This window comes from Pelophylax lessonae (genome assembly GCF_965119305.1).
Source record: "Pelophylax lessonae genome assembly, chromosome: 1".
Lineage (NCBI taxonomy): Eukaryota > Metazoa > Chordata > Amphibia > Anura > Ranidae > Pelophylax > Pelophylax lessonae.
The window spans coordinates 413,681,856-413,696,740 of record NC_138768.1 but is presented as its reverse complement, the minus strand read 5'-3'; the positions used below and the strand labels follow the sequence as shown (position 1 = coordinate 413,696,740).

At 39.9% G+C, this 14,885-nt stretch overlaps 1 protein-coding gene across 4 annotated transcripts in view; it reads right to left on the bottom strand.

Moving 5' to 3' along the window:
- Nucleotides 1-14,885, bottom strand: part of BNC2 (basonuclin zinc finger protein 2) — an 806,895-nt gene that overhangs the window by 662,040 nt on the left and 129,970 nt on the right. For all 4 annotated transcript variants that reach the window (XM_082242957.1, XM_082242956.1, XM_082242958.1 and 1 more), the window contains one exon: nt 4,682-4,888. In XM_082242957.1, the coding sequence (XP_082099083.1) occupies nt 4,682-4,888 (207 nt within the window). The remainder of the gene's footprint in view (nt 1-4,681; nt 4,889-14,885) is intronic.

The window sequence follows — 14,885 nt, the reverse complement described above, 5'->3', positions numbered from 1 at the left end:
TGATTACCAGTGCAGACCCTCGGGGGGGGGGATGCCACTAGGTCCACCAGGGATGCCCACTATGACCCCAGGGATGCCCACTATGACCCCAGGGATGCCCAATATGGCCACCAGGGATGGCGATCAGGGCTCAGGGAGCCCCCCATTGCCCTCCCCATCAGCGATGCCCTCTAGTGTCCTCCCTATCAGTGCTGCCCACAAGTGCCCATCATTGCCATCCTTTAGTGTCGCCCACCAGTGCCCATTATTGCCCACCAGTGCCGCCTATCAGTGCCCATCAGTGCCGCCCGTCAGTGCCGATCAGTGCCGCCCATCAGTGCCCATCAGTGCCCACCAGTGCTGCCTATCAGTGCCCATTAGTGCCCGTCAGTGCCGCCTATCAGTGCCCGTCAGTGCCGCCTATCAGTGCCCATCAATGCCGCCTATCAGTGCCCAGCAGTGTCGCCTATCAGTGCCCACCAATGCTGCATATCAGTGCTACCTATCAGTGCCACATATCAGTGCCTATCAGTGCCGCCTATCAGTGCCGCCTATCAGTGCCACCCCATCAGTGCCACCCCATCAGTGCTACCCCATCATTGCCTCCTCATCAGTGCCTGTCAGTGCAGTCTCATCAGTGCTCATCAGTGCAGGAAAAAACGTATTTATTTACAAAATTGTATAACATAAACAAAAAAACTTTTTTTTTTTCAAACTTTTCTGTCTTTTTTTATTTGTTTAGCAAAAAGTAAAAATCGCACAGGTGATAAAATACCACCAAAAGAAAGCTCTATTTGTGGGGGGAAAATGATATAAATTTGGTGTAAGTACAGTGTTGCATGTCCGCGCAATTGTCATTCAAAATGCAACAGCGCTAAAAGGGGAAAATTGGCCTGGGCGGGAAGGGAGGGAAGTGCCCAGTATTAAAGTGGTTAAAGTATAATGCACAATCTTGAATAGAAACATATTTCTTCTTTTGGATGAAACAATTTCTGACTGAAATTCAGCTAGTGAATTGTCCTCTTCTAGGAAAGAGAGGAGTTTAGTGTCAAGGAGTCTAGAGGATCCTAGACAGAGTAAAAAATATTAGGCATCTCTGTGTCAGTGTCCGCTGGGGAAGGTGTTGTTGGGCATTTTCAGCCTTTTCGATCAGGGGGAGCAGCAAGTTGCACTAACTGAGTCATGAAACCTTACACGACAGAAGAAAAATATATCCTCTGCGAGACAGGAAGATAAATGACCATTCTAGTAGAAAGAAAGGTTTTAGAAAAGGCTGCCTACACGGATGGTTTCCAACTGGAAGTTACAATAAGGCACAATGTATTCTTGTGCCAAGCTAAATCCGGGTTACAAAAAAGATAGGGGCTGTTGGTTTGTTCTTAAGTCGAATTTGTTTGTAAGTCGGAACAGGTAAATTTTTTAAGTTCAGCTCCAGCCAAAAGAATCATTTTTAAGTTTTTTGGTGGAATAGGGAAGGGTTAACACCCCTGTACCATTTGTTTTGCTGTCTTTACCCCTGTTCAGAGGATTTCACCTCACTTTCTGTCCCTATGACAACTGGATTTTGAACATTTTGGGCTGTTGTGGAAACAAGGATTAGTGATAAAGCTTCAGTGGAGACACCTTTTTCCTATTAGAACTCTTACAGGAGTAAATTTCCCTTCCTAGGGCTTGATTTCTCTTCACCTGTTGTCTTACTCCGTTTGTAAGTAGGAGTCGTTTGTAAGTGGGATGTTTGTAGCCCGGAACCACCTGTAGTGCATATCAAGTCCAGAAAGAATAGTTACCCATAGCTGCAGTGCGAACACCCTTTTGTTCACTGCCAGACATGTTGTCTATGACAGATAAGGTGTGTATACCTCTAGAAAAAGAACTATTCTGAAACCCTTAGAAATACTCACAGACCCAAGTCTAGATTCAATAACAGGGGGATTAAATTTAGCAGCAATAGTTCTGTGACCACTTATCACTGCAGACAGTGCCTAGGGAACTCCAGAACAATACAAATGGGGAGTATTAGCAAAAATTGCACACAATAAAGCTTAACCAGTCACATTACATTGCATGAATGCTGTAAGACGTGCTTTTGTTTAAAGTAATTAGGCGTTTGCAAAGTGACTGAGAAAATGTTTCTCACAGCCATCACAATGATAACAGCAGTAAATACCACTTACTAACAGCTCCTGTGAAGGGGCAGAGAGAATTTAATTAGAGTTAACTTACAAAACTTGCCACTCACAGTCACTAGCAGTGTGACTATGTGTTCTGACAGTCTCCCGTACATTTCCACCAGCTTGTAAACTTAAAGTGTGAGGAAAGGCATATTCTTTTTCGTTTTGGGTAGAGTGCAGAAGAATAAGAACATCTGTCAAGTTTTTATTGTTGTCTATATACCCTATCTATTTGTCATATTATCTTTATCATTGAAAGTGAAAGTAAAGGAAAATCACAAATTATGGGTTGTCCACAAAACAGTAATTAGGGGGAAATCCTCCAATGGGGACGCTAGTTCTGGTGAGCCTGGTGACAAATAGGGATTCTCTCACTTTGAAGGGATATCCTCTCACTTCTATTTTTGGCTATGGGACAGGAAGTTAAGGCAAATCTCCCCAATGGGCACAGATGGCAAAAAACCTGATGGGATTATAACCCTCCCTTACTGTACCCAAAATGAAAAAAAAAATGTTTTAATTCCACATTAAATACACAGCACAAGAATATTGGCTTCAGTAAGAGTCATAAAGCCTACAGGTCACTCACAACATTGAGTCTTCCCAGACCGGAACAGAAAGGTTGCCACATCCTTGTTCCCCACAAGCTCCACAAGGAATGCTCAGATATTGTCCTGATCTGACAGCAGAGTCTTGTGCTAACTGAAACACAGATGGATAGCCACCTCCAACTGCAGGACCATCACAGAGAGAACACCAGAATACTTAATGAACTCGGAACACTTCCAGGGTTTCAGCTATGTGGCCTGAATACAACGGTAGCTGTTCATAGCAGAAACTCTTCCAATTAAATAAAAAAATGTACCAGAAAGGAAAAAGACATCCATTCTTCCAAGGACACCAAGCAAAACCTAGTACCTAGTACCATGTATCTAGTGTCCATTTCTCCTGTAGGTGGTAGTATAGCCCTAGGTTGCTTATTTATTATCAAACTGGGTCACTCAAAGACCGATAGAGAAATGCTTTTTCTTTTTTCTTTACACATGATTACTTACTTAAGGACAAAAAAAAAAAACAACTTATGCTCACTTCACCTTACTTAATAAATTAAGGGTAGAGTAATCTTACCAAAGTGAACATTATCTATTTATTTTGTAATTTAACTCTTCTGTGTTCTAAGTCATTCAAAACTGCTTCACAAATTGAAAAGCAACATTAAAACTAGAGTCCATGCGAACAAACTTGAAGGGCTCATGCAGTGTCCAAGAATTTAGCATATTTCTGTGTCCAAGTGTGACAGATGTTGGCATAGAGCTGTGACCAGCAGCCTGTACAAATCAATGACAGGCTGTCAGATGCCATGGTTGTATGCCAGTAACTGCACATCCAAGTGGTTACACATGTGCAGAGAGGGATGAGTGATGTAGACACGAACAAGCAACACTGGCATGCCTATGTAAGGTTATACTTGCTTTTCAGGGACAGAGTTGCCAAGCTTCAAGGTGATTTAAACTCCTAGTGACCACCTAATACTTATACATCAAGTCTGAAAGGCCTTCACCCTCCACCAAAATTTAGTTTTATTTGCTTTCTTCCAGGCATAGCCAAAGGGTAATCCTGAATACCAAAGTAACCAATAAGAAGAACAATGGCCAAATGTGAAAGTGTATGCAAACCTTTAATCTATTGTTCAGTATGTTTAGCAACAGCTAATCATACTCAAGTCAATCGGTATAAAACTGTTGCAAAGTTTCTTACCTGGAGATTCTGCCAGTAACAGTATGCTAAGGCGCTGCCTCACATTTGGCAGAAGTGCTGTCAGCCTGCACATGTGAACTTTTTGGGGCTGCCTATAAGGTCAATAAAATAGACAGCCTAATGGGCAACTGAAGGAGTGCATATGGCAGGATGGCAATGCTGCTGATAATTGTGAGACAGTGGGTTAGCACACCTCCAACCTGGCCTGCATTTGCAGGGACTGCACCTCTTTTGAAACCAAATCCCTTTGTCTCTCTTTTCATCTTTGTTGTCAATTATTTTGGACAGATGTGTAGGCCTTTGTAATAAATGCCATAATTAACTACCAAAAGTGTTACACTACACTAAACATTTTTATCATCACAATATTGTTTAAAACAGCCAGACAAAAAAATAAAACATAGTGATGAGGAAAGCACTTGTGGGTTTAGTCAATCAATTTTTTGCCTATTTGTTCTTTGGAGCCACATAACTGGGGGCATGGAAAGGAGTGTGTCCTTTGCCTACATACTTTGACAGGTGTCCCTTATTCCCATCTAAGAAAGTTGGGAGGTATAGGTTAGCATTTTCAGCCCACAACAGAAACTTTGCATCAGATTTTTAAAAAATATTTGCTTGAGAAAACTGTATACAAAATTATGATAGCATGGTGCCAAAGACATTGAAAAAATAGAATTAAGATATACATACACTAAGATATCACATTAATAATACTCATGTTTTAACAGACAATCCCCATTAAATGCTGGTATCTCGTAGATTGGCACACTTACATTTTTTCCAGATTTTCCTTTCTGCTCTGACTGCCATGGCCCAGGCCAGTATGAAGATGCAATATCATCTGCCATTTTATTGGGTGGCCATTTTAATTCCCAGGAAGAAGTGGCAGCTGGTAAACTGTGAGCTTCAAGTGCACTAGATGGTTCACCACTGCTGATGGTATGGCGGCTCATCGTTGGGCTGCATTCCCCATTGCAATCCTGTGGACAGAAAAGGCAAAATTATTTAATAACTCATAATGGCAGTAAAGCCTTTCTTTGGCTCAGAAAAAAACACACACACACACACAAAACACTGAATAATGATTAGCTACATTCATTAAAAAAGTGAAACTTTTTTTTCTTTTGGGCACCAATACTTAGTACAATTGAAATTAATTAGTTATTAATAAAAGTTATTATTGAGTTAACACAACTTGCAAAGTTTTGCTGCCATTTTTTCACTTTATTGTCTATAGAGGGTCATTTTTGATATTTGGTATGCTCTCCCGCATGAACAATAGAAAGAGAATGACAAGATAAAAAAGAATAGGAAAAAATAATGTATTATACATAAAAAGACAAACAATGCTTGACAAGTTATGGTTTACAATAAGGTATTTCTGATACTGTGATAATAAAAAATAGAGCGTACAAAGACATTTGCACTAATACAATTGACTGATCTTACAGTAACTTAACAGTGACTTAAAGGCAAATGGGCCTTGGTTTCGAAACCTTATCCAGCTGATGTATGCCCTTGTACAAGCAGTTCCCCGTAATGCGCATGTTTAGGTAAGCTGCAGACATACCTATGGCTGATCTGGTCTCATGGGGTGGTGCCTGTAAAGATATCTCTTAGTATATATTCTTCCAGTGATCTGGGGATACCTGCAATTTAGTGTGCCAGACATAGTTTGACCAGTTTGCTGAGCATTACATTTGGAAGATTGAACAATGATAATGAATTGTTATGGTCGCATTTGAAGTGCAATAAACGTTCCTCAGGAGTACAAAATTCCTCACTGAAACTTAAAATTTTGGAGTTTTTTTATTGTTCTTATTGTAGCGCCACCCCCGTAAGGGCCCCTGGAAGATGACACCTCTGACACCCTGGGTTCGGACATAATTCAAAGTGATAATGCAGTTACAAAGACACCAGACTGTAGCAAAGTAAATGAGTAGTATTAAACTTTGGTCTTAGTAAATATTTAAAGGATATGCAGTGCAAAGAAAGATCACAATAAGTCAAAATCTGTAGGTCCTGAAAGAACTTATGATCCCAGGTGTGTCAGCCTGCTCCCTTAAAATTCTAATGCCACGGCTCCCAGAAAGTTTGTTGCACAATTATAACACAACAAATTGTAAGAAATGCAATCATCAATATCTGAGTAGAGTTCCCTTTAATGTGTGCAGATGTTATACACAGAGTCGTTCAAGTGGGGGGGAGAAGAAAAGTGGAGAAGTCCTTTTATTGTAGATGTTCAGAGGCTTCAGCTAGCTCAACAAGGACCCAGGGGGGATTTCTGTGCAATGGTGACCAGCAATAGAGAATAGCATATGCATAATGTTTCCTTTTAGAAGCTCTTATGTAAAGAGATGGGATAAAGGTGTCTGCATTCAGTGTCTTTGTAGTGTGTACACAGGGTGGGCTTCTGCCCGCTCACCAATCCTGATGATACCATGGTTCAAGGGAATAGGATGTTCCGGAATAGGCTCCTGAAGAATCTGCAACCAGTGAAGGGTGCTTGTACATACACCTGTACAGACCCAGCTGGGATTCAGCTGGGTCTGTACCAGTGACGATGAGAGTGACCCCTAACAGTCACTCGGCTGACAGGGAGCTGGCAATGGTGGATCTGCTTGCAGATGTAACACTCATTTGCTGGAGTCTCCCCATGCTGTCCAGGCCACTGTACTGGCTCACCTTCCCCAGAGCGGCCGGGTCCATGCTCTGAGCTGAAGGCCCTGGTCCAAAGAGAAAGAGCTCCTCTCTAGACTAGGCTATTTATGTCCTCACCCAGCATCCCTCTCTATCCCATCAGGAAGCTGACACTACATACCGCCAATCACAGGCAGTGAGACATTTGTAAGACACAGTGAGCAAAAAATCTATGATTTCAGATAAGGAGAACCAAGTTCGTGGCATGACATTTCTTTACTAAAACTAAACAATGCAGCTTGGTATTCTCTCTGTCCCAAGCCTATAATGACAGTAAAAGACCAACCCAGATACTTACAATAGCAGCACTTAAAGCCCAAATCCATTGGAATGAACAAAAATCTACCCTTGCAGTGCCTAATGTCCCTGGACTGCAAGGGCTAATTGCTCATTATGTTGAGGGATTGCAGAGCAGGCCTTGTGGCTTTCTTGATTGCTTGTTCCAGTGGGCTCCCATGCTCTCCTCCTCTGTCCAAAGCTCGAGTCTATGTGTAGAGCCTCAGCATCATTAAGTACAATACAGGGGCACTAATTCTGTATTGTACGATTAGGAGGCTGGAGCGCAACTGGCAGGCCATTGCTTACAGTGCAGTGGCCGAGGAGCAGTTGCACCACTGGAAGATGCCTGCCGGAGCAAGGAGTAAGGTAAGTATTTTCTCCTTAATCCTCTGCTCTAAAAAATTATTTTACCCTTGCAGTGCAGGAAGGGAGGGGGGAGCAGACCCAATACAAGGTGGGATTTTGTAATTTTCCTGGTTGAACTGTAAAATACAATTAATCTTTTTCCAAAGATTGAAAAAATTAATTGAAGCAACATTTAGTAAAGCTGGAGTTGTGTAAATTATGTACATTTTAAAATGCACAGAGTGGTATTCAAAGCCCCAATACCAATATGCAAAGGCCCACTTACCAATATTGGATCCCTGCAAATTTCTTCAAGTGGACAACAACTCCTCTATGACATTATGTGTGGTGTTAGTCCCCCTCTCCCACCTTTGCTTTCTATGAATCATTTATTATTTTGTCTAGTTATTATTTTTTTTAAGTTCCTCATTGTCCATCCTTATTTTCATCAGCCCATAATGCCTCATGTTTGTTCATGCAGCACTATGATTGTTTTTGGTACTGGCATATCTTCTAGCACTGTCTTATTTTTTCACTTAGAAAAAAATTACTTAAAAAAAAATTTACCGTAAATGTTTAAAAATGTAAAAAAAAATGCAATCAATGGTTCTTAATTAGCACATGACTGTATTAAACATTATTTTGATATCATTAAGTCCAGCTTTTATTTGAATAAATGTTAGAAGTGGGAAAGTATTTGCTATACTAGCATAAAATGCATTTATTTATGTTATATATTTTTCTCCTATGAGCTTACATCATATAGCAGGTTCACTTACACGGAAATTTAGCATTAAATTATAGCCTAAACATGTTTCTTCTAAAAAAAAAAAAAAAAAAAGTTTGAATTTTCACAGATGGTGTGATAGTCACTAAGTGAACAAATTAACATTTGCACAACTTTTAATCCATTCACACATAAGCATATGGAACATCTTAATATGTGCATGCAAAATGCTCAAATTTGTACCTTGTTAAAGCTGAACTCCAAGCAGATATAAAAACACCAGCTAATGCAGTCATGTATTCATTACACAATCATTAATTGTATTTTTAAATGCAATGTATTTTTAATGCAATTAATAGTGTTCCAATTTCAACCTCCTGTGACAATCTGCGCAAACTGTTGGCGCTATATAAATCCTGTATAATAATAATAATAATAATAATAATCTCTGCAGCAGGCAGGGAAAGGGAGCTCAAATGATTGTCAGACTATTGCAAACACTTGTGCTGGCTGGAGGAGAGAGCAGTGGTCAGAAGAATGACATCCTCATTGTGCTGATGCTTTGTTGTCAATACAGCAAGCTGAGGTGCATGTTGAGCATCTTGTGCTCCTGATCCAAAAAATAACAACCCCACAGGGACTATTCATTGAGATGTATACTGCTGAATACACACTGTTTATATTTGTTTCTAACCAATTTATCAAGTTTATACGTGTACTTGTTGTATTTGCAAAATGTACCTATTTCTTACTTAATTTCCACAATTTTTACAATTAAAAAAAAAATATTGTTATTTTTTGAATTATTTGAATGTTTTAATAGTATTTTAGTGCAACCAATGTTATGATGGTAGAGAAAAAAAAAAACTTTTTAAAAAAGATAACACTTTTCCAGAAGTTCGCCACTTTCAAAAATACATTTTCTGAATGAAGTTATTTCAACAAGTATAATATCTATAAGAACTAGTTTGCTATTTTCACAATATAACAAGGTTGTCTGCTTTTTTACACAGTGTTGTCCTTTAACCCTTTTGCTGCTGCAGATAAAACCATTACTCTCTGCAGGCTGCCGTAATTTGGGCAGCAGTAAAGTCCCCTGATCATTTCTACATCTGTATGAAGGTGCTGCCCTCTTTGCCTGCCATGCATCCCCAGCTCACCTGACCCTTCTGGGTGCCAAGAAACTCTATGGAGTGTGCCAGGATCTGTTTGCTGATCTCTCCTGTAAAGTATAAACCCAGTAGTGCTCAGCTCTGAGTTTGGACCCGGGCCGGTCTGCCTGGGAAGAAGCTGATCACGCACAGTGCAAAGGTAAAATTAGATGTCTATTATACTCCTGTCACCTACACTATGCTATCACTTAGGAGTCCTATCAATCCTCTTGTGGTCTTGTGGTAGGTAAAAAGGTAAGTTAAAAAAGAAAAAAAAGTAAAAACAAAATTAATGAAAATAAATAAAAAATAAAAACATTAATGTTTATTTAATAAAAAAATAATTAAAAAAAACCCAAACCACGTAAACACCCCTTATGTATACTACAATTAAAGTGTATTTTTGCTGAAAACATAGATTTGGCAAAAAAAAAGGAAGTGCCCCAGTTTACTCTGCTTTCCTAAAATATCTGCTGTTTTAAGGAGTTTAAGTAATCTTCAGGACTAAAATGTGTATTTTTATATGCGTTCAAAAACTGGAAAAATGGCTCTAGGGTTAAACATATTTAACAATGCATTAAAAAAAAAAAAAAAAAAAAAATGTTATAAGGAAATTTTTAAATATGTTCCAAAATGTAAAAAAAGCTACCACTCTATTTTCTTATGCTGTCTTCTCTGGAGTGCTGAACTTTGTTATGTATCATAGACTCACAGATATAGCTAAACTTATAAAACTAGCATTCAGGCAGCATAAAGAATCGTCTTCCCCGATACAGACTACCCTTTTTAAACTGACAAGCTAAGCACATCTGCTGACTTGTTAAATGACTATTTATTAGCCAAATTAATTAAATCTAACAAAAAACAGACAATGACATAAATGTAATTTAAAGTCTTCCAATATTTACAATTCCATAAATCTAACTGGAAAAGTCTAGGTCAGGGTGACACTTGGATATACAGAGAATGCGATCTTCTTGGATGCACTAATAATGCAAATTCTGTCCAAAATATGTCTTTTGAAAAATTTAGGAAATAAAACTAGTGGGGTTAAAAAACACTATTAACATTTTATGTTAATATATTTAAAGGTATCTGCTAAGAAGTGAGGGGGAAAAGGAGAGGGTCAGGAACTTCTGGAGGACATTATGAGGAGGCAGAAAAGCAGAGTTGATTTCATGAAAAATAGTTTACAGGACCAATAAATAATAAATGAGTGCAAATTAATCTTGGAGTATAAGGATACTGTTTAGTGTCACTTTAAGATAAAGCTACTGTACATAAGCTTGGGTGGAGAAAGTAAGAAAGAAAGGACTATATTACTTTAAATGGAGAAAGCTCTGCTCCCTACAGTGCTAAGCAAATAGGGGTTGATTTACTAAAGGCAAATAGCCTGTTCATTTTGCAAGGAAAGTTGTAATTTTTATCGGAATTTTCCACGGACTTTATTGATTGAGTTGAAGCTCCGCTGACTTCCACCATCCAGTAAAATCAACCAAACAAATTGACTGTGCACTTTTGCAAGTGTAGTTGCTCCAGAGCTCAGTAAATGAGGGAGAGGTCTGCTGACTTCCATCATCCAATCATGTGCAAGCACAATGCTGTTTATTTTTATTTTCCTTGCATGTGATTGGGTGTTATTTGTATTTACTGAGCTCTGGAGCAACTGCACTTGCAAAGTGTGTTTGCATTTAGTAAATCAACCCCTGTGTGCATTACAGCATACTGCATTCTGGGGTTAATGGGACCTGATGAGCCAATGTACACTATATTACCAAAAGTATTGGGACGCCTGCCTTTACACACACATTAACTTTAATGGCATCCCAGTCTTAGTCTGTAGGGTTCAATATTGAGTTGGCCCACCCTTTGCAGCTATAACAATTTCAACTCTTCTGGGAAGGCTGTCCTCAAGGTTTAGAAGTGTGTCTATGGGAATGTTTGACCATTCTTCCAGAAGCACATTTGTGAGGTTAGGCAATTATGCAATTAGGCAAAGGTGTTCTATTGGGTTGAAGTCAGGGCTCTGTGCAGGCCCAGTCAAGTTCCTCCACCCCAAACTCACTCATCCATGTCTTTATGGACCTAGCTTTGTGCACTGGTGTGTAGTCATGTTGGAACAGAAATGGGCCATCCCCAAATTGTTCCCACAAAGTTGGAAGAATGGTCATACATTCCCAAAGACACACTTCTAAACCTTGTGGACAGACTTCCCAGAAGAGTCAAAGCTGTTTTAGCTGCAAAGGGCGGGCCAACTCAATACTGAACTGAACTCTACAAACTAAGACTGGGATGCCATTAAAGTTTATGTACATGTAAAGACAGGCGTCCTAACACTTTTGGTCAAATAGTGTATAATGGAGAGCAGATATAGTAATTTGCTCTCTGTTACATTCCACAGTATTACTCAAAGGGCCTGCATTTTGTGGCCCATGTGTAAAATGCAGGTTGCAATATTGAGCTTGTGGTATTCTATTGAAATGTATCTGTTTATTGCAGCTATTGAGGTCATAGGTTTATTTGCATCCTTTGACTGCCCCAAAGTTACCATGTTGCGGTAAAAGGGTTATTCATGTCAATCTCTTGGTCAGTAATCATCCTTTGGGTTCCCCCACTGTGCAGCCCACTACTGGAGATAAGAGCTCTCTCCAGAAGGTGCTGCATAGACAAGACCTTAATTGATGCTCTCCTGCCACAGGCAACTTTCTATAAAGACTTTAATTTATAGTGAGGGACCGGGATATTTTATTGATGATCAGGATTCAAAAATAAACTTGTCAAAAACATTATTAATCAGATAATTACTAAATATTAAACAAGAAAAATAAATAAATATATGTGTTCCCTTTGCAAAAAAGCCATTATCAAAAAACTCAACCTACCATGCTATTTTTAAATACTGGTGTATGCAGTGCTACTAAAACCCAAACATGACATCGGAATCAATCTATATACTGTATAATAGATCTCTTTTTTCTACACTGATTTTGATTACGTAGTCTAATAGCCTTAAGATAGGTGACATTCTTTCCAACTACATATATACTATCAAAAATTATTTGTAAATGCCTTATTGAATTGCCACCAATATGTGACTGTCTAGATGCCACAGACTTTTTCAAGACCCAGCCAGAAAGTTATGCTGGTAACGTATGCCTGTTTACTACTAAAGAAACATTTTCCTTTGGTAAAGCAGTTACTTTAATCTAATCGATGAGAATAGTACATGTACCATCATCTCAGTGTTACCAGCCTGGATTCTCAATAGCAGCAGATAGAGAATCCATAACTACCGCCCATGGAACCTTGTTCTAATAAAACTAGACCCCAGAACTAAAAGAAATTGATTTTGGGTTCATGTTTATTTGCAATACTGCAGCGGTATTAAAGTTTTTTAGGCTCAGCTCACATGTATGAGGTCATTTAGTAACCATTTTCAATGATCTGCAGCTTCCCCTTCCTTCCACTGACTGTGACTCCCCAGTCTTTACAAACCAGCCTTTCTAGCATAAATTGTCTATATTACTTGTATATGCAACGGCCATTTTTCCTAGCAGTTTAAGAAGATAGGAAAATAATTATTTTCTTTTCTCTCTCAGAACTAGTAGGAAAGTAAAAAAATGTAGACAATATTTTTTGCGTGGCTAACTACGTAAATGTATTTTGAAGTGCAAGCTTTTGAAACTACTTGGGACTGTCAAATTTTTTTATCATTTTTAAAGAGGTTTTGCCATAATCATCTAGCATTGTCAAAGAGAATTAACCTATAATTTTCACAAAACGTGCCCATACTTTTCAAACAGGATCTAGCCCTTAGCACCTGCATACAACATGATAGATATATTCCAATAACAAACAATATTTGCCTTTAATATTAAAAGAGAAGTATGGCCAAAGCTTTTTTTGGCCATACTTCTCTTGTAGGTCAGAGGAGCAGTGGCATACTAAGGGAGGGTACAGTCTTGTAGGGGGTGCTGCAGCACTGTGGAATACAAAAGATAATTGTCAGGCAGCCGCACCACCCCCTGTGAGTTCAGCAGGAGCTTGGAGTTAGAATTAAGTCTCCTCTGCTCCTCCCATCACTCTATTTCCCTGCCTGGACTTTTTTCACTCTGTGCTCCCGCTAAATTTGGTCATCTAAGTCTATACTTTGGGGGGGGGGCGAGCAGCTCTAAAGGGTCTATACTGGAGGGGGTAGAGAATCTCTGAGGGGTCTATACTGGAGGGAGTAGAGCAGCTCTGTAGGGTCTATATTATAGGGGAGGAGCGGTTCTGAGGTGTCTATACTAGAGGATGGAGAGCAGTTCTAGAGCTTTGGAAGGTCTATACTGTAGAAGTGGAGCAGTTCTGAGATTTATATACTGCGGGGAGAAAGTGGTTCTGAGGGGGTCTATTCTGGAGTGGGGGGTGGTTCTGAGAGGTCTATACTAGAGGGGGGAGAGTGGGTCTATACTGGAGGAGGGGAGGCTCTCAAGGGGATTATACTGGGGATGGGGGAAAGCAGTTCTGAGGTGTCTATACTGGGGGGGGGGTGGTTCTGAAGGGTCTAAACTGGAGGGGAGAAGTGGTTGTGAGGGTTCTATATTGGAGGGGGGAGAATGGATCTATAGGGTCTTTACTGGAGTGGGAAGAGCGTTTCTAAGTGGTCTATAATGGAGGGGGCTGTTCTGAGAGGTCTGCAGTGGGGGGGGGAGTGGTTCTATGCAGTATTTAGTGGAGGGGGGTGTCCATGGTAAGTGGTCTGTGCTGGGGGTCACTCTGTGCTGGAGGATGGGTCCATGCTGGGGGGGGTGGTATATACTGGGGAAGTCAGTCTGTACTAAGGGGTGTTTATACTAAGGGCTTTGTGCTGGGGGGGTCTGAACATAGGGATTTGTGCTGGAAGAGGGGGTCCATACTGGGGGTCGGCGTGCGGCTGATATTGGCTTGGGGAGGTGATTTGTACTGGGAAGGGGGTACTTTTGGTTGTACTCTGTAAAGTGGCCTGTGCATTCTTCACTCCTGACCCCTGCATTAAAGGCACTGAGGGAATATTTAAAACTGGAGCAGCCAGAATCTGCACTCTAAGAATATTACATTCTTTTGTTAGGTAGGTTGTGTGTGGAAAAGGATAGGTATTAGAACAGTATAATTCTACTAAAATTAGTGTGCTGGGATTTGTATGTGTCTGTTACACTCTCACTTGTGGCACAGTCATTAATGCAAATTTTTAAGCCAAAGGACTGTGTCATATGTGTGTAGAAAGCTTAGGTGTTATTTAACTATATCCCTTAAAACCCCTCCCACTGTTAATGCAATTTGACCACAGACAGAATTTGCTATCCACTTCATTAGTTCAGACCAGTTCTTTCTTAGGGGGGAGGGGGGTGTAAAAGAAAATGGCCTGCTCAAGGTGCCAGATGTGCTAGGTATGCAACTGGACAGGAGCACACTTTCGGGCAAGATCCTGGAAAAGCTGAAGATGCTTTGGAAGTAGCCATACATAGGAAGAGGCTTCAACTAAAGAATACCCAAACAAGTGATTTCCCACTGCCTATTATTCAGAAATGGAGGAGTTAGCTTCACACATTATAATTTGATTGCACAGAACTATTACCATCTCCTTTTGATTTACTGCTATCTACATAAATAGTGCAAAGGTCTTTATGACATATATTTAATCACAGGCCTATTTTTAGTCCTCACAGTACATACAGTATTTGTTGGTAAATTTATAAGATTGTTCATTGTTAGTTAGATGCAAGATGTGAAGACCAGCTCTAGTATTCCCTGTGT